This window comes from Gekko japonicus, unplaced genomic scaffold, assembly GCF_001447785.1.
Source record: "Gekko japonicus isolate JY-2015 unplaced genomic scaffold, Gekko_japonicus_V1.1 scaffold1139, whole genome shotgun sequence".
Classification (NCBI taxonomy): domain Eukaryota; kingdom Metazoa; phylum Chordata; class Lepidosauria; order Squamata; family Gekkonidae; genus Gekko; species Gekko japonicus.
The window spans coordinates 348,151-374,309 of record NW_015172591.1 but is presented as its reverse complement, the minus strand read 5'-3'; the positions used below and the strand labels follow the sequence as shown (position 1 = coordinate 374,309).

General features: G+C 49.8%; 1 protein-coding gene across 1 annotated transcript in view; it reads left to right on the top strand.

Annotated features, from left to right (window-relative positions):
* Positions 1–26,159, top strand: part of UNC80 (unc-80 homolog, NALCN activator) — a 220,484-nt gene that overhangs the window by 9,863 nt on the left and 184,462 nt on the right. Inside the window, 5 exon segments of the mRNA XM_015421519.1 lie at positions 7,348–7,504; positions 10,314–10,615; positions 17,250–17,373; positions 18,356–18,429; positions 20,865–21,004. Of these exon segments, the coding sequence (XP_015277005.1) occupies positions 7,348–7,504; positions 10,314–10,615; positions 17,250–17,373; positions 18,356–18,429; positions 20,865–21,004 (797 nt within the window).

Below are 26,159 nucleotides of genomic sequence, written 5' to 3'. Positions count from 1 at the left end.
TGCTATTGTTTAGACTGACCTGGAAGGGATACCTGGCACTGAGCCAATGGGAAATTAGCCCGGGAAAAGTAACTTCTACTGTAACACAGATTGGTCATTTGTTTCAGGTGACTTCCTTTCAAGGGTCAAGAAGGAGGAAATCTTCTCCATTACGTGTGTGCTTGTTTTGTCTGTAGGCAGCATAGAAATGTAGCTCTTAGTGTTATGTTGATTTGTAGTAATCCCGTGAACCCTTTTCCCTTAGAATAAAGTATTTTTAAAAGGCAAAGAAATCTCTTCTTTCCAATAGAGCAAGATCCATCAAATAGTCTGAGTATTAAACAATTTTTGACTATTTTACAACACTAAGGACCGTTTGGGGGGTTTTCTTGGAGATTAATCACATCCCAGCCCTTGTGGCCCTGTTCACCGGAGGAGTGCGCATGTGCACTGATGTGTGCTTTTGTGATGCTAATGTGAGTCCAGAAATGGGAAAGGATGGCATTTGAAGCACTCTTGAGCTCCCGTTCACCCACTCCCCTGGATCTCCGTTAACACGTTCAAATTGGCTAATCGACTTGCGAACGAGCAGACCACCAGAAGGTTAGAATTATTCATCGCCGTGGGAATCCGGTCTCACAAACAAATAAGGGGGGGGAAGAGAAAGAAAGAGAGAGAGAATAAAATAAAGCATAACGAGGGCTACGCAGTGAGGTCTGGACAGTTGTAGAAGGAGCTATAGCAATATATTGGCCCTGGTCACACGGGGGAAATTGATGCGGCCAAAGTGCGGCTTTTTAGAGCCGCACCAAAAGAGACACGCGATGGCGAGATCAGACCGATCCCCTGAGCCGCCGCGCAGTTGCTCCCTGGCACGATCAGGTGCCGGGGGGAAGCCACGGAAGGGAGAGCGAGGCAGCCAGCTGCGCATGTGTGTGCATGCGCAGTTTGGCCGGGAGCCTCGAATGCTCCTGAAGACAGGCGCGCCGGCGATCCTACGGCCGCGCTTGCTGCGGCGTGTAAGGTAGGTAGTACTCTTTCCTAGGTTTTTTTTTAATGCGCGTTTTCGGGCTGAAGGGACGGATCGGGGACGGGTGCGCGCCGCTTCCCAGATGTTGCGGTGTGATTGCACCCATTTTCTGTGCCCCCGATCCATCCCTCTTGCAGGCCAAAACCTCCCGTGTGCCTGGGGCCATTGGTTAGAAAAATATTACATTTTTGTTAAAGCATTCTACATGCCATGGCGGTGTCTCCAGAGACAAGCCAACAGCTGCCCACTCAGTAATTATGTACATCCTAACACGAAGGCTTTCATTAACATTTGTGGCAGGGTGGGAAATGGACTGAATAAGCATTGGGTCTTCAAGTGTTTTGTGTCAGGGGCAGACTGGGAAGTTTAAACAGCTCCGGAGTCAGACTGAGCAGCCCTTGTGGTTCCACAAGTCAGTTCCGGCAAGCCAGCATTGCGTCTCCCGTCGTCTCCTCATGCTCTGCCAGGGTGTAACACCATTTGCAGGCCTTGCAGGCCGGGTCTGAGAGAAGCAGAGCTTCACTTCGCTTGCCCTTGGCTGTAGGCAGCCTGCCAGGACGGTGGCCTGCGGGGGACTCTCCCTGTGACTGAAATGAGCAGCCTGCTCAAAGAAGGCGGCATCGAGGGCGGCTTTCGTTTTACAGCTGGATACAAATCTGTAACGCAGATCCTCCAGGGTCCCATGCATAAAAACATAAGAGAAGCCAATGTTGGGTCAGGCCCGTGGCCCATCCAGTCCAGCACTCTGTCGCACAGTGGCCAAAAATACCAGGTGCCATCAGGAAGTCCAGCAGTGGGGCCAGGACACTAGGAGCCCTCCCACTGTTGCCCTCCCCCAAGCACCAAGAATACAGAGCATCCCTCGCCCCAGACCCAGAGTTCCTATCTATACCTTGTGGCTCATAGCCACTGATGGACCTCTGCTCTATATGTTTATCCAATTCCCTCTTATAAGAATATAAGCGAAGGCAATGTCGGATCAGGCCAATGGCCCACCCAGTCCAACACTCTGTATCACACAGTGGTCAAAAATACCAGGTGCCATCAGGAGGTCCACCAGTGGGGCCAGGACACCAGAAGCCCTCCCACTCTGCCCCCCCCCCCGCAAGCACCAAGAAGACAGAGCATCCCTTGCCCCAGACTGAGAGTTCCTATCTATACCTTGTGGTATAGTGGCTCACAGCCACTGATGGACCTCTGCTCCATATGCTTATCCAGTCCCCTCTGGAAGCTGTCTGTGCTTGTAGCACTTTGTGCAGAGATGAATTTCACATGCTAATTACCCTTTGGGTGAAGGAGTCCTTCCTTTTATCCGTTCTAACCCGACCGCTCAGCAATTTCATGGAGTGCCCACGAGTTCTTGTATGGTGAGAAAGGGAGAAAAGGACTTCTTTCTCTACTGTGTCTATCTCATGCCTCTCTCATGTCACCCCTTAGTCGTCATTTCTCCAAGCTAAAGAGCCCTAACTCCATCCCCTTAATCATTGCCCTTTTCTGCACCTTTTCTAAAGCTATAACTTGAGATGCGGTGACCAGAACTGTACACTATATTCCAAATGAAGCTGCACCATAGTTTTATACAGGGACACTGTGATACTGGCTGAGTTGTTTTCAGTCCCTTTTCTAATAATCCCCAGCATAGCCTTTGTGTTGCCATCAATGAGACTTACAGCACAGAACACTTTCCTGGGAGCAACCGCCACTCAATAGAATGGCATAGGATCCTGAATTTGGTGTAGTGCTTAGGAGCCAGTTGGGTGTAGTGGTTAGGAGCCTGGAGTCTAATCTGGGAGAACCGGGTTTGATTCCCCACTCATCCACATGCAGCTGCTGGTGTGGCCTTGGGTCAGTCATTAGTTCTTTCAGAGCTGTTCTCTCAAAGGCAGTTCTCAAAAGAGCTCTTTCAGCCCCATCTGCCTCCCAGGGTGTCTGGTGTGGGGAGGGGGAGGGAAAGGAGGTTGTAAGCCGCTCTGAGACCCTTTGGGGTAGTGAAAGGCAGGGTATAAATCCAATCTCTTCTTCTTCTTCTTCTTCTTCTTCTTCTTCTTCTTCTTCTTCTTCTTCTTCTTCTTCTTCTTCTTCTTCTTCTTCTTCTCTTCCTCTGAGTAATTCTGAAAAGAATTGCTCTCTGTTGGCTGGATCAGATCCATAGGCAGTGTCTGACGCCTTGGGGTTAACAAGCTGAGAAAGGGTGACTCTCCCCACTGTCCCCACTGATGGCAGAGTTGGGATTTGAGTGCACGTCTCCCTGATCATGGTCTGACACACAAAAGACTATACCACACTGTATCGAATGACAAAGTAGAGCCACTATATGACAAACTAATATCTTATCGATAGCTGTGGAGTCGCATCCGAAATGGTTCATTCGCTGGTGTGGGACATCTCTTGATGCGAAGTGTTGAGTAATGGAACACTGTGACCGGAACAGGCTAGTGAGGGAAGGCCAGGAGGTGTTCCTCGTGAGAAAAGCCCTGAGGCCCAGCTGGAAGCAAAAGAGAAGCCTGCTGGGAAAAGGCCAGACAGACCCCAGGTGGAGCTGGTGAGAGCTAGCAGCCCTGGAGACAGGCCCAGCTCCACAGCCATTACCAGCAGCTGGGAATAGGTGGGGCGGTGGGGCAGCCTAGCCAGGGGGCTTGTAAAGGCAAGGCTTAGAAGCTGCAGGGAGAGGCTTGCTGGAGAAGATGGCCGTAGGATGGTGACCATAGAGTTTTTAGCCACATGCTAGAGCATCCCCTGTACAATGTGCCCAGTGTGATGACATCGTTTCCGAGTGATGTCATCGTGGCATGCACGCTTTGCGCGCACACCAGAAAAACCCCAGGACTAAGCCAGACGGGTAAGACCCGGCACTGGCAGATGGGTGAAACCTGGCAACCCTAAGTCACTTCCTATTTCAAAGAAAACAAAACTGGGGCCAATATCAATTCAAAGATACACTCTAAAAGGTAAATTGAGTATGCTTAATACATATGCTTTATACTTAATAGTAACTTCTCAGTGTACAAAATTTCCCCAAGTTATATAATCTAGCCATACAATATCAAAGTATTTACAATAACAAGATAATACAAGGCTTTATAAGCCTTATACTCTTTTGACTGCCAACAGTAACTGTTTTGGAATTCCACTGATATCTTCGGGCTGTTGGCAGCAACTGACAATTTATTGTATTACCGTATTTTCCGGTGTATAAGACGACTGGGCGTATAAGACGACCCCCCCACTTTTCCAGTTAAAATATAGAGTTAGGGGGTTGGAGCACCCTCTCTATGTAGAAAGGCTGAAGAGTCTGGGACTTTTCAGTGTAGAAAAGAGATGACTTAAGGAGGGATATGATGGAGGTTGATAAAATTATGATGGGGTGGAGAGAGCTGACAAAGTGAAATTTTTCTCCCAATGTACTAGAACTCATGAGCATTCAATGAAGCTGATGGGCAGTATGTTCAGGATGGACAAAAGGAAATACCACTTTACAGTGAGTGATTAAAATGTGGCCAGGACACTAGAAGCCCTTTCACGCACCACCACCCCCAAGCACCAAGGATCGGGAAGATGGGGGCGGTTCTGCCTGGGCCGCGCGGATCGGCTGAGGCAGGCGGGGGGGGGAGAGAGAGATCTTCTCGGGGCGTGCTTTTTATTTTATAATCATTCCACGTCCCCCATACACAAACTGCCAATGCCGGTACTGAATTTCCCACCTCTGATCACAGCTGGTGGTGGCCTGCATAACATCCCTTTATCTTCCCATTAAGCCCGTGGGGAGGTTAGTCTGAATGAACCAGTTCAGAACTTACTTACTTCCACCTTTCAAAAACAGTATATTTTCCTTCTTTCCTCGAGATTCCCTGGCAAATCTATTTCTGTCTCCACATATATTTTACTTACAAAACTTCCCTACCAACCCGGCTTCCTGCTCAGACTTTCAATAGTAAACGACAGGAAAGTGCAAAGAACTCCACTCTGTTCTCCTGTCTGGCAGTCCTCTTTCCCCCGTTTGTTTTGGAAACCCAGCAGCCGAGGCTACAATTGGCACTCCACTGATCAGTCCTGTGCTAAAAACCAAAGGAGCAGCACGAAATCTGAAGTATTAAACCCATTTCTGTTATGTTGGCACTCTCGGTAACTCCCTCCCCCATCTGTTTCTGAAAACGCCGCCTTCAAAAATCAGGTGCACGCGAGATAAGGGCGAAAAAGCAGAGGTGGGGTGCTGGTTTGTTTAAGGTCGTCTGACTGCAGCTGTTGTAAAGGAGGAATGCTTTGTCTCCTCAGTGGCATGAAATCCCACTTCAGGCTACTGTACTGAAAGTCTCTGAACCGAGTTTATCCAGCTAGGCAAAAACTTCCAATACCACCTGCAGCCTAGTTTCCCTTCTCCAGGCACAACAATGGCCCAGTGATTTCATTTCTCCCTGCAACTGAAACGGCCTCGTTCTGAGGCAGAAATCAAAGCTCTCCCCGGGTGTTATTAATCCCCGGGAAACAACCCTCTTCGGTCCTTTCGTCTCCATAAACTTCCGCCTTTTTTCTCTAGCTCCCGGTGGGGTTTTTAATATTGATCGAAGGCAAACGGGAATCTCTTGGCCACGGGAAGACTAAGCGGGTTGCTTGAAGTTTCAGCAGCAGCGGCGGGCTTCTCTGGGCCATACCTTTTTTTTTTTTAAAGTACCGTAATTACCGGAGTATAAGACCACCCCCCAATTCTGAGACGATTTCCCTGGGTTTAAAAAGTCGTCTTATACACCGGAAAATACGGTATCTTGTTATTGTAAATACTTTGATATTGTATGGCTAGATTATATAACTTGGGGAAATTTTGTACACTGAGAAGTTACTATTAAGTATAAAGCATATGTATTAAGCATACTCAACTTACCTTTTAGAGTGTATCTTTGGATTTATATTGGCCCCAGTTTTGTTTTCTTTGGAGTGTGGTTACTGGGAGGTCTGTTTTGTTTGGATTTGGCTACTTCCTATTTCAAAACAGGACGTGATGTCATGCCCCTCTCAGAATTTCAAAAATCTGTTGGTTTTTCATAAAAATTCATACCCACTGAATAGCGCGCTTTCAAAGCCCTTTGGGACTGGACTTTGCTACGTGAAATGGCAAAATCCACTCGTAAACAGCCACTGCGGTGGATTGAAAGAGCATTATCTAGCGTGCGTGAGAGCACAAAAAGGTCTTGAAGTTCCTCGAGTGCCATGAGTGTCGTTTCGAAACAGGAAATGACTTCCAAGAAGTCTCGGCGTCTCCCCCAATGCTCCTGGGGATTGCCAGTTGAAAGTTGGCGTCCCTTTGGCCCTTTTTGGTGCCAGTAGCTCTGACGGGGCTGCCCAGCTTGAACTTAGGCCATGGTGATCATAGAATCATTGAATCCCAGAGTTGGAAGGGGCCCTACAGGCCATCTACTCCAACCCCCCTGCTCAATGCAAGATCAGCCTGGAGCATCCCTGACAAGTCTTTGTCCAGCCGCTGCTTTGAGACGGCCAGTACTAAGGGGGAGCTCACCACCTCCCTGGGCAGCTGATGCCACAAATGCAGGCTTGGCCGTAGAAGCCACAGTTTGCTCCAGGATGCTTTTAATGTCCCAGCCCCCTCCTGACAACAAGCAACTTTGGAGCCGCTAACCAGTCAAATAGCCAGTCCTCGTATCTTCACGGATCTCCCAGCTTCCTGTCTGTATTGATCCTAAATCAGATTCCAGGATCAAGTACTTAGACATAGGGTTGTTGTTTTTTTTGCAGAAGCATATGCATTGACCAGGGGGCTGCAGTGGATTAGAGGTTTAAGATGCTGAGCTGCAGACCAGAAGGTCTGTAGTTCGGCAGTTCGAGACCTGAGTGCCGTGTGACGGAGTGAGCTCCCATCTCTTGCCCCAGCTCCTCCCAGCCTAGTGGTTCAAATGCAAGAAATTGCAAGTAGATAAATAGGTACCGCTTCGGTGGGAAGGTAGCAGCGTTCCGTGCGCCTCGGCGTTTAGTCATGCCGGCTACATGACCATGGAAACATCTTCGGACAGCGCTGGCTCTTCGGCTTGGAAACGGAGATAAGTGCCGCCCCCTAGAGTCAGATTCGACTGGCTTTCGAGCAAGGGAAACCTTTACCCTTTACCTTTTGTGCATTTACCCCATTTGACGGCCGCAACACGCAGCACTTAAGCCTTACCCCGTAAAACACGGAGCAGCCCTTCACAGAATCGCTTAATTAAATGGAATATTTAATTGCATTTCACAGAGAACAGAAAGCTGCACGAGAAGAGAATGCTTCAAAAATGATCAAGGGTGTCTACTAAGCTGACTTCCCCCCTTTGTCTTTTTCTCCTCCCCCACCCCCCCAGTCCTTTGAAAGGGTTTTGGTCGAGAACAAGCTGCACGGGCTTTCGCCGGCCCTCTCGGAAGCCATCCAGAGCATTTCTCGCTGGGAACTCGTCCAAGCCGCCTTACCACACGTGCTTCACTGCACGGCCACGCTGCTCTCCAATCGCAACAAGCTAGGTGAGTGTGAACGTGCGGTCTCCGAGAAAGATTACTATGCCGTGTTATGCTGGAAACATTTCACAGGAAACTGAGACTGTGGATCTCGGGGAGGAGTGGGGTATGTCTCGCTAATGTTGCACGAGCAAGTACTAGAAGATGCACGAGATCTTCTCTGTCCCTTTCGTATCAGATGTATTGTATGCTTTCATTTCCCTGCTGGCCATCTTCTTTGTAATCGCTGTAGCACACAGACCCCTTCCCAGACACCTAGGAGAGCCCCCAGTCCTGCCACAAACACAAATGTGGAAACGGCCCCCACAGACGAGAGCCAGCGTGGCGTGGTGGTTAAGAGCGGTGCACTCTAATCTGGAGGACCGGGTTTGACTCCCCACTCCTCCACGTGCAGCTGCTGGTGTGACCTTGGGTCAGTTATACCCTGTCTATTTGCTTATGACTTATGGGTCTATGAGCAATAAAAATGAATGGAATGGAAATCACCTTGGGTCAGTCGCAAGTTCCTTCAGTGCTGTTCTCTCAAGAGAAGTCCTCGAGAGAGCTCTCTCAGCCCCACCTACCTCAGAGGGTGCCGGTTGTGGGGAGAGGAAGGGAAGGAGATTGTCAGCCGCTCCGAGACTCCCTCAGGTAGTGAAGGGCGGGGTATAAAACCAACTTTTCTTCTTACGGAGCATTTTTATAAAGTGGGTGGGGCCAGGCTGGGTTCTTGCTCCAAAGGGCTTCCGATTGCCCACTGAGGATCCAACTGGCTGTGCAGATTGCAATAACGTTTCAGCAGAGGTCATTTCGGGGGGGATCGCGGGGGAACGCAGTTCCCCCGGGTGAGGTGCGGGGGGCGGGGCACATGATGAAGCCCCGCCCCTGCTTCCGGCCGCCCCGCTTCCGGCCCTCATTCAGCCAGGAGGAGGCAGGAGAAGAGGGAGGGTAAGTTGCTTCCTCCCCGCCTCTCCCCACCCCTGCCTGCCAGGAGCCAGGGAGGGCCTTGGCGGGGGTTTCTCGCGCCGGCCTTGCAGGTCCACCGCTGGGCCCCTGATGTCAAGGGGTGTGGCATATGCTAATGAGTTATGCTAATGAGTCCCCCTAGCTCTTTTTCTACGAAACGACCCCTGCGTTTCAGAGGCAGCTGCTGCTACCTTGTCAGTCTTCTTCTCTCCTCTTTCCCAGGGTGTTTTTGAAATGGCCTCTTTTCTCCCCTTCTCCTGGGCGTGGCTCTGCCTCTTATGGCAGCCATGTTGTGGTTGGCTCCACCTCCCGCAGCAGACATTTTGGGGTTGTGCTCAACACCCTGTGCCAGAATTCCCAAGGTGCCCACAGGCTCAAAAAGGTTGGGGACCCCCTGTTGTAGCACTTTTCAGCCATGGGGACCTAATGTTATGACACGTCCAGGTGCCTCAGGGACTTGTTGTTGTTGTTATTAGAAGCACAGACTCTAATCTGGGAGAACCAAGTTTAATTCCCCACTCCTCCACATGCAGCTGCCAGTGTGACCTTGGGTCAGTCACAAGTTCTCTCAGAGCTGTTTTCTCATGAGTAGTTCTCTCAGAGCTGTTCTCTCATGAGCAGTCCTCGAAAGAGCTCTCTCAGCCCCGCCTACCTCACAGGGTGTCTGTTGTGGGGAGGGGAAGGGAAAGGAGATTGTAAGCCGCTCTGAGACTCCGAGTGAAGGGCAGTGTATAAATCCAAACTACTACTACTACTACTACTACTACTACTACTACTACTACTACTACTACTACTACTACTACTACTACTACTACTACTACTACTACTACTACTACTACTACTACTACTACTACTACTACTACTACTACTACTACTACTACTACTACTACTACTACTACTACTACTACTACTACTACTACTACTACTACTACTACTACTACTACTACTACTACTACTACTACTACTACTACTACTACTACTACTACTACTACTACTACTAGATTTTTAGACTACTCTCCCCCAATACTTGGTGCTCAGGGCAGTGTACAGTTAAAAATAATTACAGTTTAAAATAATTAAAAACATTTAAACAATATAGCAATCATTCCCAAAAGGCGCCTAAAAGCCAATTATCCTTAACCCCAAGGAGGGGAGTGGACGGAAAAAGAGGTCAGGCTTGATGACAAACCGTGGCTGTCCTCAACCATAGGCCCGGCAGAACGCCTCTGTCTTACAGGTCCTGCGGAACTGGACGAAGCCCCACAACGCACAGAGGTCACTAGGCAGAGAGTCCCACCAGGCCAGTGACAGGGCTGAAAAGGCCCTGGCTCTGGGCAAGGACAGCCGGATCTCTTTCAAGCCAGGGATCACCAGGAGATTTTGTTCCCTAGAGCGTGATGTTCTGCAGGGGGTACACCAAGAGAGGCAGTCCCATAGGTAACGTTAGTTCCAGACCGTTTAGGGCCCTAAAGGTTAATACCAAAACCTTGAACCTGATCCAGTATTCAACCCGGAGCCAGTGCAGCTGGCAAAGCACCGTTTGGATATGTGTTGTCAAAGGGGTCCCCGTGAGGACCCAGGCCACTGCATTTTAGACTTGTTGTAATTTCCGAGTCAGCCTCAAGGGTGGCCCTATGTAGAGTGAGTTACAGTAGTCTAGCCTAGACGTGACTGTTGCATGGATTTCCATGTGCACTCCTCACCCCCTGTGCACTCCTCACACGCCTTTCCTTAATGACACTGGGCAATTAAGTGCATGGATACAGACATGTGGCAGGGGAAGTACATTGGTGGATTTCTTGAAGGATCAGCAAGGAACAACCCCAAGGTTCATTTGACCAAAGACTTTGTTTTGCGTTGTCTCTCCTAGGGCATCAGGACAAACTCGGGGTGGCGGAAACGAAGCTCCTTCACACCCTCCACTGGATGCTCCTGGAAGCCCCCCAAGACTGCAGCAATGACCGCTTTGGGGGCGGAGACCGGGGGTCCAGCTGGAGAGGCAGCGGCAGCGCCTTCATCCACCAGATGGAAAACCAGGGCTCCCCGGGCCACGCCAGGCGGGACAGCACCTACGACGAGGAAGAGAATAACCGGAGGAAGTTCTTCCAGAATTCCATGGCCACCGTGGAGCTCTTTGTCTTCTTGTTTGCTCCTCTCGTTCATAGGATCAAAGTAAGTCTCTGGAGCACTGAGAGGAGTATTCCCTCTATGCTGAGTTAGTGTGAGCCAGCTCACAGTTTTTTAGCCTCCGGCTCACAGATTCTTGTCTTCGCTCAGGAAGGAGGGCACCAGAGCAAGCTAATTTATGCCAGAGCCAAATCGCCCGCTCACAACTTGAATGCCAGTGCCTCGCAAAGTAGAATTTTTGCTCACAAGACTCCACAGCTTAAAGGGAATACTGACTGGGAGCGGGAGAAGACGGGGTGAAGGAGAGGCCCCTCCAGACATTTCGCCTCTGGCCTCTTCGAAAGTTGTGTTTCGTTTTTTCATTAAAACTCTATCATCCTGCCTCTCGCTGTAAATGGAAAGCCAGGGAGGCTCATGGCATTAGCCGAAGTTTAATGTTTGAGACATGAATTAATTAGTGTTGTCGTTGCTGTTTATGACAGTCTTTAGACCAGCGTACAGTTTAGTCAGACATAAAGTACAGTAGTTAAAAAAAAAATCGAATTTAAGAGCTTTTACGGTGGAATTCCCGTAATTTGAAAATTAATGCACAGGGTTTAGCAACTGGACATGTGATCTTAGAATTATTGTCAGATGAAAACCAGCGAAGCCTTGTTTTATTTGTGTTTATGTGGCCGGGGATCGTAGCAAGTAACGGAGAAATAATTCCAAGACGTACCTCCCTGTAGAGTGGACAGCTAAAGAACATGTGCTCAACAGACCCAACCACCCCTAGGGAGCAAGAGCATATCCTTTCTGGGTAGTGAATTTTATTATAGGTAAAGGTTCCCTTGCTCGAAAGCCAGTCGAGTCCTTGAACCTCTAGGGTTGCGGCGCTCATCTCCGTTTCCAAGCCGAAGAGCCAGCGCTGTCCGAAGACATTTCCGTGGTCATGTGGCCGGCATGACTAAACACCAAGGGGCATGGAACGCTGTTACCTTCCCACCGAAGTGGTACCTATTTATCTACTTGCAATTTCTTGCTTTCGAACGGCTAGGTTGGCAGGAGCTGGAACTAGAGACAGGAGCTCACTCCGTCTTGCGGCACACTCGGGTCTCGAACTGCTGAACTACCGACCTTCCACAGCCTGCAGTTCAGCGTCTTAACCTACCCTCAATAACCGCCGAAGGGAGAGCAGAACACTTAGTTAGAGTAAAGGTAAAGGTTTCCCTTGCTCAAAAGCTAGTCGAATCCAGCTCTAGGGTTGCAGTGCTCATCTCCATTTCCAAGCCAAAGAGCCAGCACTGTCCGAAGACGTTTCCGTGGTCATGTGGCCGGCATGACTAGACGCCGAGGCGCACGGAACGCTTTTACCTTCCCACCGAAGCGGTACCTGCTTATCTACCTGCAATTTCATGCTTTCAAACTGCTAGTTTGGCAGGAGCTGGGGCCGGAGACGGGAGCTCACTCCGTCGCGCGGCACTCGGGTCTCGAACGGCCGAACTACAGGCCTTCCAGTCTTAAACTCAGCGTCTTAATCTCTGAGCCACCGTGGCCCCTAACTAGAGTAAATGCCCTTTTAAAACTATTTACTTCCACAGAGGCCAGATGCATTGCTAATTCAATGGTGCTTTTGACATTTAACGGCACCCCAAGTTTTGATGCACTAGAGATATCGGATTGCCGCTCTGTATCCTCAATCCTTTGATTCATCAGCCCTTTTGCTTGCTCAGGCCCATTAATGATGTCTTTAATGGACCTGAACATGTGCCAGGTGAGAAAGTCTCAATATAGTTTTCCTTATAGATGTGCACCTTCACCTGGACAACCCAGGCTAGCCTGATCTCATCAAATCTCTGAATCTAAGCAGGGTCAGTCCTGGTTAGCGCTTAGATGGGAGACCACCAAGGAAGGGAAGGTTACGGCAAGATATAACGAAACCATGGTTGCGGTCACACGGAGCATTAGCCACGCTACAGAGACGGATGATAGGCGGATTTTCCGGGCACGACCACACCGCAACATCTGGGAAGCGTAGAGCTCCCGTGGCGAACCCGAGGCTTCCCGCCGAAGATGCAGAGTTAAAAACTAGTACCTCCAAGGTACTAGTTTCCGGAAACCGTGGGGCAAAGGCTGGCGTCTGATCGTGTTTCTGGTGGTAGTCCGTGGCATCCGGCGCCCGCCCATGTCCCGTTGCAAACAGGTTTTTTTTCCCCAAGTCTCCACAGGATACGCACAAGCACCCAACGGCACATGCGCACAAAGAGGAAGTGGCGTTGGCCACAGAAGCGGCGCGGCGCGATTGCCGGTGTGAATGCGTCGTGCTGCTTCTTTGCCGTGCTGCTGCCTAGCCGTCTGATCGGCACCTTACGCCTAACCACGGGACCTCGTCAGAATGTCTGATTGGGCTGCCGCACGTTACTTTGTCCCGGGGCTAACAGCCACGCTTCCCCCCCCACGCATTTTTCGGCCCGTGGGACCCATGTTTAGGTTTGTCTTTGGGGCCCAAAGCTGTGGAGGAACAACAGTGCATTTGCTCTGCTGTCATGATTAGAAGAAGAGAAGAGAAGAGATTGGATCTATACCCCGCCCTTCACTACCCAAAGGAGTCTCAGAGCGGCTTACAAACTCCTTTCCCTTCCCCTCCCCACAACAGACACCCTGTGAGGCTGAGAGAATTCTGACAGAGACTGCTCTTTTAAGAGCAGCACTGACAGAACTATGGCTTGCTCAAGGTCCTCCAGCAGGTGAGAATGGAGGAGTGGGGAATCAAACCAGGTTCTCCCAGATGAGAGAACTACTGCACCAAACTGGGTCTCACACGGCTCACTTCTTCAGAGCCAGGAAATGGCAAACCGCCTCTGAACGTCTCATTCCTTGGAAACCCTGTGGGGTTGCCATAGGTTGGCTGCAACATGAAGGCGCTTTCCATCCTGGGTGTGATCTGGCTGTATTTTCTCGGGGAGCACACGTGTACAGGGTTTGGGGTCTGCTGGAACAGGCAGCATTTCACAGAAATGTATGAAACGACAGATACATTCAGTGAGACTTCCGCACTTATCTAATGGGTTCTAAGTGCTGTAGCGCTGAGAGCCAGTTTGGTGTAGTGATTAAGTGTGCGGACTCTGATCTGGGAGAACCAGGGTTGATTCCCCACTCCCCCACTTGCAGCTGCTGAATGACCTTGGGCAAGTCATAGTTCTATCAGAGCTGTTCTCTCGAGGACATTTCTCGAAAGAGCTCTCTCAGCCCCCATCTACCTCTCAGGGTGTCTATTGTGGGGAGGGGAAGGGAAAGGCGTTTGTAAGCCACTCTGAGACTCCTTCGGGTAGTGAAGGGTGGGGTATAAATCCAATCTCCTCTTCCTCTTCCTCCTCCTCCTTCTCCTTCTAGGGTCATTAGGTCCCCCTTGATCACTGGCAAGGTGTGGGGGGGTAGGGTGTCAGATCTGGGTTAGGAAAATTCCTGGTGATTGGGGTGGAGCCTGGGGGAGGACAGGGATCTCAGTGGGATACAGTGCCACAGAATCCACACTTTGAAGCATCCATTTTCTCCAGGGGAACCGATTTCTATAATCTGGAGATAAACCGTAATTCCAGGGGATCCCCAGGTCCCACCTGGAGGCTGGCTTCTCTAGCTGGAACTTTTCTTGCTTCGGGACATGGAGAGTGACAATATGCTTATTGCTGTTATTACTGCTAGTAATTACTTAACATGCTTTGGGACTTGCATTGGGTTTATAAAAACAGATTATTGTTTATTTTTATATTTCTAACCCAACTTTTGGTCACAGATATTGGGATATTTGGTTAATATAGCAGAGTTGTGCAGCGGAAGCATGCTGGGCCCATAACCCTACTGAGATATTTGGTTAAGATAGCAGAGTTTTGCCCAGTCATAGAAGCGTGATACTGAGCGCGGTAAATAAATCTCCCAAGAAGGATATTGCAAAAAAGATAAACTTCCTTTTATTCAAGTAGATCCAGTTCTCATTCAGGTTGCAGTCAAAAGAAAAGAAAGAAGCCTAATCGAAAGAGTGCTTTCTCTGTCACAAGTGGCCAGAGCTAATCCAACATCACGTGTGTGGGAGTTAGGGCTGCCAAGTGGGGGCGGGGGGTGGGTAAACCCCCGCTTTGGAGGCCTGATTTCCGACGCCGCGGAATTGGCCCCCGGGGGAACCCCACCCCTGCGTGCGCATCACCAGGAAGTGACGTGGGCACGCAGGGCATGCTGGGGGCGGGGCCATGGCCATACAAGGGAAAACTCTATGGTTTCCCCTTGTATGGCCATGGCCCCGCCGCCAGCGTGCCTGGCATCCTCCCGTCACTTCCGGCATCCTCCCGTCACACTTGGCAACCCTAGTGGGAGTATGAGGGCACTGTGTCTGCAGAAGAAACCTACAGAGATATGTGCCTCCATGGAAGGCCATGTGAGGAAGTGAGAGGGAGGAGGGGCCAGAGGGCAGCTCCCAGGTTAATACAAAGGGAGGCATCCTATTTAAGGCGATAGCATCTACACACACTTAGAGTGATGTAGCACACACACACACACCCAATGTCCAGGCATACTGAGTATCCCACTCCAACAACAACGTGGGCTCCCATCTAGCTACGTTGTAATAAATGTGATGTTATAGGGAAGGCATGTAGATTTTTTTTTTTAATGGAGCCCTATTTCCTAGTTTACAACCAAGGTTCTTTGAATTGGGACTTGGGATTTTTTATCTCACTCAGAGTAGTAACTTTCTACACAAAACCTGGGAGACCCCATCAATTAGAACTGTTAAGTGGCTTAGCCGTTCATGGTCTCTGCATTATACCTAATTAGATTTGAGTGTTATCTAATAACATTTCACCCTGTACTTCCTGGATTTCATGGCCCCTTGCCCCTGCTATTTGGTTGGCTTTTTAAAAGGATTCTGCCTGCCTAGAGGGATCCCAAAATGATGCTCCAATCACAGCCTCTCCAAAAGCTTATTTTGGAATAAAATGTTGCTAGTCTTTACATTGGGGCTGCGGTGGCTCAGTGGTTAAGATGCTTAACTGCCGACCGGAAGGTCGGTAGCTCACCAGTTCAAGACCCAAGTGACACGTGACAGAGTGAGCTCCCGTCTCTGGCCCCAGCTCCTGCCAGCCTAGCAGTTCAAAAGCAAGAAATTGTAAGTCGATAAATAGGTATTGCTTCAGTGGGAAGGTAACAGTGTTCCGTGCGCCTTGGCATCTAGTCATGCTGGTACATGACCACGGAAACGTCTTCGGACAGTGCTGGCTCTTCGGCTCAGAAACGGAGTTGAGTACCGCCCCCTAGAGTCAGATTGGACTGGCTTTCGAGCAAGAGACACCTTTACCTTCACCTTTAGTCTTTAAATTACCACATTGACGTGGCTAACTATCTGGATTTAGAGCTATCGGACATTTTTCAGACGGGGAAATTGGTACACATGGTAAGACGTGCAATGCAAGTCAGGTAACTGGTAGGGTTGCCATCCTCCGGGGGGGGGCTGGAGATTTCCCAGAATTAAAATCGATCTCCTGACTGCATATGAGGTTGCCAGGCTCCAGGAGGTGACTGGAGATCTCCTGCTATGACAATGGATCTCCAGGCAACAGAGATCAGTTCCCCTGGAGAAAATGGTCCCTTTGGAAGGTGGACTCTGTGGCATTCGACCCCACTGAAGCCCCTCCCCTCCCCAAACCCCACCCTCCTCAGGCTCCAACCCCAGAATCTCCAGGTATTTCCCAACCTGGAGCTGGCATCCCTAACTACAGAGATCAGTTCCCCTGGAGAAAATGCCGGCTTTGGAAGGTGGACTCCAGGGCATTGTACCCTGCTGAGGTCCTTTCCCCTCCCCAGCCCCTCTCCAGCCCCCTGCTCTACCGCCCAGATCTCCACGAATCTCCCAAACTGGAGTTGGCAACCTAGCGTTCCCCACTCTTGCAGCAGCGCAGGGGAGGTGGCCCCCAAAGGATCGACTTCCTGCATCTCCAAAGTATTTCCATTGTGTATCAGACCTTGTGAAGACCACAGGCTCTTATGGGTCTCTTTTGGCTAACATGGCTGAGTGAGGAGGAGGAGGAGGAGAAATGGGTGAGGTGTGTTTGGTCTTTAGTTTCATAGCTCTGGATGCAAAATCAGACTTACCTTTGACCCATCCAAGAGCCAGTTTGGTGTAGTGGTTAAGAGCACGGACTCTAAACCGGGTTCGATTCCCCACTCCTCCACTTGCACCTGCTGGATGACCTTGGGCAAGCCACAGTTCTCTCAGAGCTGTTCTCTCAAGAGCAGTTCTCAAAAGAGCTCTACCAGTCCCACCTACCTCGCAGGGTGTCTGTTGTGCAAAGGGGAAGGGAAACAAGTTTGTAAACTGCTCTGAGACTCCTTTGGGTAGTGAAGGGTGGGGTATAAATCCAGTCTCCTCCTCCTCCTCTTCTTCCTCTCTCTCTCTCTCCACTTAGAATAAAACTGGTTAAAAAGTGATAAATGGATGAATTAATCTGTGTAATCCTCCTTGAGTACCTCAATGAGAGAGGTGGACCATAAATAAGATAAATATTTGTCCCCCCATGCATGCAGGCATGGTGGGAACCTGAGCCTGAGCACAGAACAAGGGGATATTTTGTAGAATTAAAGGACTTGATTGTCTTTGAAATGAAGGATTCCGGTCTCATCTAGAGGTGGTATCGTCTCCGTGTGCTTTCAGGAATCCGATCTGACCTTCCGTCTGGCCAGCGGTCTCGTGATCTGGCAGCCGATGTGGGAACACAGGCAACCGGAAGTCTCAGCCTTTACCTCAATGGTGAAACCCATCAGGAACATAATTACAGGTGCGTGAGACTACGCGATGGATGTGACACTAAAGCTTCTTCTTCTGTACAAGGACGGCACCCCACAGTCCCTTCTGTTATTAACAATGTATTTTAAAGTCTTGTCTACCCAGTGTGTGTGTGTGGGGGGGGATAGTAAGACAGACCAGCAGGAGACAGATGAGGAAAGAGAGTCCCACCTTTTGCTCAGGTGCTGGCTTCTCTCCAGTCATTGATCCCAGGAGCTATTCTGATGTATTGATTTCAACATTTTATCATAAGAACATAAGAGAAGCCGATGTTGGATCAGGCCAATGGGCCATCCAGTCCAGCACTCTGTCAGAGGCCCAAAATACCAGGTGCCATCAGGAGGTCCAGCAGTGGGGCCAGGACACAAGAAGCCCTCCCACTGTTGCCCCCCCCCCAAGCACCAAGAATACAGAGCCTCACTTGCCCCAGACGAGAGCTCCCATCTAATACCTTGTGGCTAACAGCCACTGATGGACCTCTGCTCCATATGTTTATCCAATTCCCTCCTGAAGCTGTCCATGTGTGTAGCCGCCACCACCTCCTGTGGCAGTGAATCCCATGTGTTAATCACTCTTTGGGTGAAGAAGGACTTCCTTTTATCCATTCTAACCCGACTGCTCAGCAATCTCATGGAGTGCCCAGCCCACGAGTTCTTGTATTGCGAGAAAGGGAGAAAAGGACTTCTTTCACGACCTGCTCTGTCCCAGGCACAATCTTGTAAACCTCTAAATCGTGTGTTTTTTTCTAGCAGCTAAGAGCAGCTCACAATTTTTAAAAAATGCACAAGAATAGAACTAACTTGATTAAAAGCTACCCATAATCAACACATTAAAGGGGGGGGGGGTTAGGAAAAGCATTACCCTCTTTCTGATATCGAGAAAACAGATATGGCCTGTGTTATAGCTAAAAGGGCCCATCGGAGTGGTTGTGGCTGGATTCGCAAATCTGAATGATTCAGTCTTCTGTTTTCCAGCTAAGAGAAGTTCTCCAATCAAAAACCAGATCTTGACATCTGAATCTCCGAGTCTGGATGCCGGATGTACCGAGGTAAGGACGGAAACTGTAGAGTCTCATAGGAAGCCCCTCCAGGAAGACAGGAAGAGAAAACGGTACCGGGGATGCAGTTACTTGCTTCAAGCTGAAAGTCTTGCCAGGAAAACATGGACTTAGTCTGCAGTTGCTATGTAAGGCTGTTCCATCTCTAATCTGCTGTGGAACCAGCTTCTCTTGCCGTCCATTTGGCTCAGTATAAAAAGCTCACTGTCTGCATTAGAACAGAGGGGAGAGCATGTGAGAGAGGGGGGAGGAGCAGCCTTCCAGGGGTTCCCGCAGGGTACTGCACTGCAGGGAGGAAACAGAACCTGTGATCCCCCCAGAAAGTAAAGAGGAGGGGACCTGGAGGGGGGCAGGAAAGATGGAATGAGCTGGGTAGAAAACACAAAACACCCAGCGGTTGCCAGGCAGGGCGTTCTGGGGACTGCCCCATGAAATAACAAATGGTTCAGGGGTGGGTGTGCTTCCAATCCCCCCCTCCCAAAAAATGTGATTGCAGAAAAATGTTCCCTGGCTGCTTTTAAACACAGACGACTGGATTTTCAGCTAACTAGTTTCCTTTGTGACAATTTGTGTATCTCCTTAGAAAAGACGGGGTTGGGGGGAGAGAATTCGGCTCCAGTTGTCTGCTTATCGCTCACAGCAGCTTGAGGGTGGGGAGGAGCAACTAAATCCACCTTAGTGTCCTCGGAGTCACCACTAAATGGCAATAAAACGATGCAGACAGCTGATATGGAGATGAGACAGTAGGAGAGCGGATGCGGCATGAAATGCAGACAGACATTTTTGAGATGATGTGAGATCGTTGGCACACCGGCGTGAAAGACCAATGCAGATTGGACCATGGTTTTGATTATTTGCCTTCCCTGTATAATCTTCCCAGGGTCTTGGGATAAGTGACAGCATTTCAAACAAAAACTCCTTGGGAATATTAGCAGTATTTGAAATAACAAAAGCTAATTTGTGATATGAAGGAACCTCATGCTTTTAACGGAGTCTTCAAAGAAGTGCTAGAGTCCAGAACACCTTATAAACCAATAAGATTTGGGGGGAGGAAAAGGGAAGGGGCTGTGGCTCAGTGGTAGAGCATCTGCTTGGCATGCAGAAGGTCCCAGGTTCAATCCCCGGCATCTCCAGGGAAAAGGACCAGGCAGAAGATGATGTGAAAGAGAGCCAGTTTGGTGTAGTGGTTAGGAGCATGGACTCTAATCTGGGAGAACCAGGTTTGATTCCCCACTCCTCCACATGCAGCTGCTGTTGTGATCCTGAGTCGGTCATAAATTCTCTCGGAGCTGTTCACTCAAGGGCAGTCCTCAGAAGAGCTCTCTCAGCCCCACCTATTGTTCACAGTTGTTCACAATCCATGGCCCTGACCTCGATGGCTCAGGCTAGCCTGATCTCATCAGATCTTAGAAGCTAAGTAGGGTTGGCCCTGGTTAGGGAGACCACCAAGGAAGTCCAGGGTTGCTACACAGAGGCAGGCAATGGCAAAACACCTCTGAACGCCTCTTGCTTTGAAAACCCCATGAGGGTTTTGCTGGTATATAACTAAGACCTGACCTGGAAGACCCTGGCAAGCTCAGCCTCTTCAGATCTCAGAAGCTAAGCAGGGTCAGCCCTGGTTAGTATTTGGATGGGAGACCACCAAGGAAGGCCAGGGTCACTATGCAGAGGCAAGCAATGGCAAGCCACCTCTCATGATCTTGGAAACTCTACGGGGTCACCGTAAGTCAGCTGCAACTTGACAGTACTTTCCAGCACCACAGTCCACAGGTTCAGGTATTGCATCAAGGCTTTGTGCTACGTACTCTAATCTGCCCATTCTGCATTTTATTAGTAATGTTGCAGAGCAGTATACCAGTGAAAAGAGGATCCCTGATTTGAGCACGATGGATGCGAATCTGGTCTCTCCATCCTCATTGCTCTACCATGGAGGTAGCTCATCACGGCTCAGTCCTATCCAATGCTCCCTCTAGGCTGCAGAGTCTTGTGAGCAAAAATTCCACTTCGTGAGCTCCTGGCATTAAAATTGTGAGCGAGTAATATGGCTACTGCATAAACTAGTTTGCTCTGGAGCCATCCTTCCTGAGCTAAGGCAAGAATGTGTGCGCCGGAAACTAAAAAGGCTAAAAAACTGCGAACTAGCTCACACTGACTCAGCTTAGAGAGAACACTGGTCCCATCCGTGTTTATTCAGAAGTCCCTTCTCATCCAGTGGTGCATGCCTGCACTTAAGTGTGCATTGGACGAACACTTGAGTGCGCAATCAAACGAAGAAGAGTCCGACAATTGCTCCGGCAGTGAAGTATTCAGAAGGACACCCGAGGATTAGTTTCTTCTGGTGAAGAGTAATGATGCCAGTAGTCATTATCGGTTTGAAGAGGAAGCCGTAGGTACTTGATTGCATTTCTTTCTGAAAACGTCCGCAGGGACTACAGGTGGTGTGTGAAACAGCCCGGCCCGACTCTGTGCCTCCCAGGCCAGCTGTTGCAGGTTGTCATCGCGGGAACTCCATTGATGGGAGCGTGTCATCCCAGGCGTCCCAGGAGAAGGGGCCTCCATATCCCAGGTAGAAGGCTGCTTCCTTTCGGATATCTCGCTTGCTTGCTGTTAAATGATAACGACGGAATTGTAAAGACAAAGAAATGGTCGGGGTTTCTCTGCAGCATTGGTCTCCGACCCTTTTTTGTGCCTGTAAGAGCCTTTGGAATTCCGACAGACTTGGTGGGCGCAGCCACAAAATGGCTGCCACAAAATAGCTACTGCGGGAGGCAGAGCCGGCCCCAAAATGGCGGCCCAAGCTGACCTTCAGACACACAGTGAAGATCCTTGTGCGGTGGTGGCGTTGCCAAAGCAATGTTCTTGAAAATCTGCACAGCCCACCAAACCTCCAGAGGCCAATCAGAAGCCTTGGGGGCCAATGCCCCACTTGGCCACACCCCCTTCTTAAAAACATTTGGCGGGTACCAGGAACGCTGCCAGTGGGCATCATAAGAACATAAGAACATAAGAGAAGCCAATGTCGGATCAGGCCAATGGCTCATCCAGTCCAACACTGTGTGACAGTGTGCCACTGTGCGACACAGAGTGTTGGACTAGATGGGCCATTGGCCTGATCTGACATTGACGTCTCTTATGTTCTTAACTCCAGGTTGGGAAAGTTGTGGAGATTTGGGGGTGGAGCCTGGAGAGGGCGGAGTTTGGGGAGGGGAGGAAGTTCAGAAGGGGAGGGATGCCATAGAGCCCACCCGCTGACGCTGCCATTTCCGCAAGGGGAACTCTGTAGTCTGGAGATCAGCTGGGATTCCCATAGAACTTTGGGCTGCCCCTGGAGGTGAGCAACTCTAGCTCAGCCAAGTTTGAAGCCATCCTCCTATGCAGGGCTATTTTTGAGCAGGAACGCACAGGAACGGAGTTCTGGCTGGCTCCCGAGTTGGCCACGCCCAGCAGGAACTCATTAGCATAATAGGCCACACCCAACAGCAGAAACTCATTAGGATTGGCTACATTAGGGGTGTGTGGCCTAACATGCAAAGGAGTTCCTGCTCCAAAAAAAGGCCCTGGGTTTTGACCACAAACAAGGTCAACAGAATAAGAAGCAAAAGGTGGGTGTGGCTGGATGACCACACTTGGTGCGGCCTAATGTGCTAATGAGCTGTGCTGTCAGGGGTGTGGCCCAATATGCTAATGAGTTCCTGCTGTTGGGTGTGGCCTATTATGCTAATGAGTTCCTGCTGGGCTTTTTCTACAAAAAGAGCCCTCCTATGTAAAGAAGAACCTGTATGCAATGAAAGAAGCACCTCTTCCATAGGAAGAAGGCTCCTTAGGGTGGAGGAAATCTTCAAATTGGACTGAACTGAGTGGCGAGGGGAAAAAGCCAGTGGCCTCCGTGCTTGTGGATTTTCTAAGCCAAAGAAAACACACTGCTCACTGTAGAGTTTCCATAAAGGTGACAGGACGGCAGGGAATGTTTTGTTTTTCAGAACATTGCAATGTTTCCCCCAGTGCAAGACTAGCTTTCCCTCCCCAAGTATGCCATAAAAAGAGGGAGCTCGCAATGCCCCTTCTAAGCTGTGGAGTCTTGTGAGCAAAAATTCTACTTGGTGAGCCACTGGCATTAAAGTTGTGAGCGAGCGATTTGGCTACTGCGTAAATTAGTTTGCTCTGGAGCCGTCCTTCCTGAGCCAAGACAAAAATGTGTGAGCCAGAAGCTTAAAAACTGTGAGCTAGCTCACACTAACTCAGCTTAGAGGGAACATTGGAGGTGCCTTACAGTCACACATAAGCTACATATTGTCCACTAATTTTTTTCATTTCCCCCCCGGGTATCGATGGTCTGGATAGCCCAGGATAGCCCAACCTCTTTAGATCTTTAAGAGCATAAGAGAAGCCATGTTGCATCAAGCCAATGGCCCACCCAGTCCAAAGCTCTGTGTCACACAGTGGCCAAAACCCAGGTGCCATCAGGAGGTCCACCAGCAGGGCCAGAACTCTAGAAGCCCTCCCACTGTTACAACCCAAGTACCAAGACTACAGAGCATCACTGCCCCAGACATAAGAACATAAGAGAAGCCATGTTCGATCAGGCCAATGGCCCCTCCAGTCCAACACTCTGTGTCACACAGTGGCCAAAAACCAGGTGCTATCAGGAGGCCCACCAGCAGGGCCAGAACTCCAGAAGCCCTTCCCACTGTTGCCCTCCAAGCACCAAGAATACAGAATATCACTGACCCATACATAAGAACATAAGAGAAGCCATATTTGATCAGGCCAGTGGCTCATCCAGTCCAACACTCTGTGTCACACAGTGGCCAAAACCCAGGTACCATCAGGAAGTTCACCAGCAGGGCCAGAACTCCAGAAGCCCTCCCACTGTTGCCCCCCAAGCACCAAGAATACAGAACACCACTGCACCAGACATAAGAGAAGACATGTTGTATCAGGCCAGTGGCTCATCCAGTCCAACACTCTGTGTCACACAGTGGCCAAAACCCAGGTGCCATCAGGAGGTCCACCGGCAGGGCCAGAACTCCAGAAGCCCTCCCATTGTTGCCCCCCAAGCACCAAGAATACAGAGCCTCACTGCCCCAGACATAAGAACATAAGAGAAGCCATGTTCGATCAGGCCAATGGCCCATCCACGCCAACACTCTGTCACACAGTGGCCCAAAATACCAAAAATACTACACATGTATGTGAGTAGGCTATCAGTGATGATTTACAACAGCCTTGCATTAGTCTGCCCAGGTGGTACCATTTAAACCTTACAGCATGAAGCCACGGAAAAGCCGCTCCAGGAAATCCTGATAAATGAAGGACCCCTGCTCCATGCCAGTGGAGGAGGGAAGCTAAGCTCTCGATATATCTCAGCAGGCATATTGGAGGTTAAAAAAACCACCCCAAAACACCAATTTACCCCAAATGCAAAAATCAGATTTTGGGTTTAGCATTGAACTGAAGTGATTGTGTTGTTCTCTCTCTCTCTCTCTCTCTCTCTCTCTCTCTTTTTTGCTGTTGATGATTTTGCGAGCGCGTTCCAAGTACCAGAGGAGGGAGGAATTGGGTTTTAGACAGCAGAAACCAAGCAATGGGTGACTGAAACCGAGCCAGGCGGTCGCCATGGCGATGGAGCTGCAGGCACGCTCTGTATCCTGCGTCATTAATTTCTCTTCTTCTGCTGAACTCATTGATCACTCTGAATGAATGGTTGGCAGGAGTGGGGGGGGGGGAGAGAGAGCATTGGTTGCCTAGCAACTGTCCAGGAAGAAATACATGTTGTTTTGCCCGACTTTCCGAACCAGCCTCCATGGAATTCTGTTTGCCCTTGAAGCCAAAATCCAAACCGATGGTTATGTCGCAGACCCTACAACCTTCGGGATGCAAAATAACTGGCTGAACATGGGGTTGAAATTAGAAGGCGTATTTAAAAACAAGCTTGTTTAACAAAACTCAGGTTTGTTCTTGGAGGCTTACACGGCCGGAGTTCATTAGCTGTTGTAGATTTTCTGGGCTGTATGGCCGTGGTCTTGGCATCTTAGGACCTGACGTTCCGCCGGCAGCTCTGACTGGCATCCTCAGAGGTATAACACAGAAAGATGGAGTACTCTCTGTGTCCATGTGAGAAGAAAAATGGTAGGCAGGTGATTTATATCTACTCAGGAAAGTGGGGTAGGGCTGAGTCATTATCTTGTAGGAGTTCCCCAGGCCGTGAACCCAGGTTGTCTTTCTGATAGAGAATTCTTAGTGCCTTTGGATATAGATAGATAAATGGGTCGCTAGGCTAGCTAGCTTACCTCCAGAATGAAACCAAAAAGAAGCAGTCTCTCGTTCATAGTTATATTCTGAGTGCCTTGGGTAAAACTGGCAGGGTTCCACAAAGAACACGAGCCCACAAGTGCACAGGAGAGAAATCCCTTGTAAGACGACCTTTCTCCCAAAGGGAGAATTTGGAACACATGACCACATGGAGCTGCCTTCTACTGCATCAGACCCTCGGTCCATCAAAGTCAGAATTGTCTACTCAGACTGGCAGCGGCTCTCCAGGGTCTCAGGCAAAGCTCTTTCACATCACCTCCTGCCTGGTCCTTTTAACTGGAGATGCTGGGGATTGAACCTGGGACCTTCTGCATGCCAAGCAGATGCTCTGCCACTGAGCCACAGCCCCTCCCCTTGACATATAGTGAATCAGACCCTTGGTCCATCAAGATTAATATTGTTTACTCACAAGACCCCACAGCTTAGAGGAAGCATTGCTGATAGGTAAGGGGGGGGGACTCTGTGGCACCTAGGACCGCCAGGTCCGAATGACAAGCCAACGGGGAACTTACCAGGATGCTCAAGGAGAGGAGAGGGAAGAAGCATTCCATCTCTAATTCTACCATAGAGTTTTTCCCAAAAAGCAGAGCGTCCCCCCGTGACATCACCAATGTGCCTACATCACTTCCGGGTGACGTAGGCACGTCGTGTTTGGGGTGGTAACTCTCCGCCACCAGCCAGCTGGCCAGCATGGGGTGGGGAGCACAGGAAACTGGCGGATCCCCTGTGTACCGGGTGGGCCTCGCAACCCTGGTGGTGCCCCCTTTCCCTTGGTGCCCTAAGCATGTGCTTATTTTGCTTAATGGTTAATCCAGGATTAGAGGGACCCCTGCAGTGCTGGCCACTGGGGCTCAGTTTGACTTCTTCCTACCTGCCGGCCCTGGGTGCTGTACGACCCTGTTCAAAAACTGTCCTTGAGAAACCAGAGACGAGTCTGTCAGCAGTCCGGAGTCCCTCTTCAGAAGCAAGCCCAGGCCTGAATCTGTGTAAAATCGGATGTCTGGGTTTCACGCAGAGCTGAAAGGGTCCATTATTTAACAGGCATGTTTCACTAGTTAATGAATCACAGAGTAGAGGCATGAATGGTTAGACTGCAGATCAGCTTCCCTGGGTGAGGGCATTTAGAACCAGTGGCATTGATGCAAACAGCAAGTGCATTATCTGGTTTCAAGCAGTAATGTGTCTAAACTGTCTTCCTCCCCCCTGCAACCATAAAGGTATTTCCCTGAGATTCTGTCAAGATAAACCATTATCTTTAGGAGAACAAGGTTGGAGTCCAGTGGCCCCTTTAAGACCAACAAAGTTTTATTCCAGGTATAAGCCTTTGTGTGCACACACACTTCAGATACAAGAGGGTGCATATATATGGCTGTGGTCACATGGCAAGCGTACCACGATTTATTCCTGCT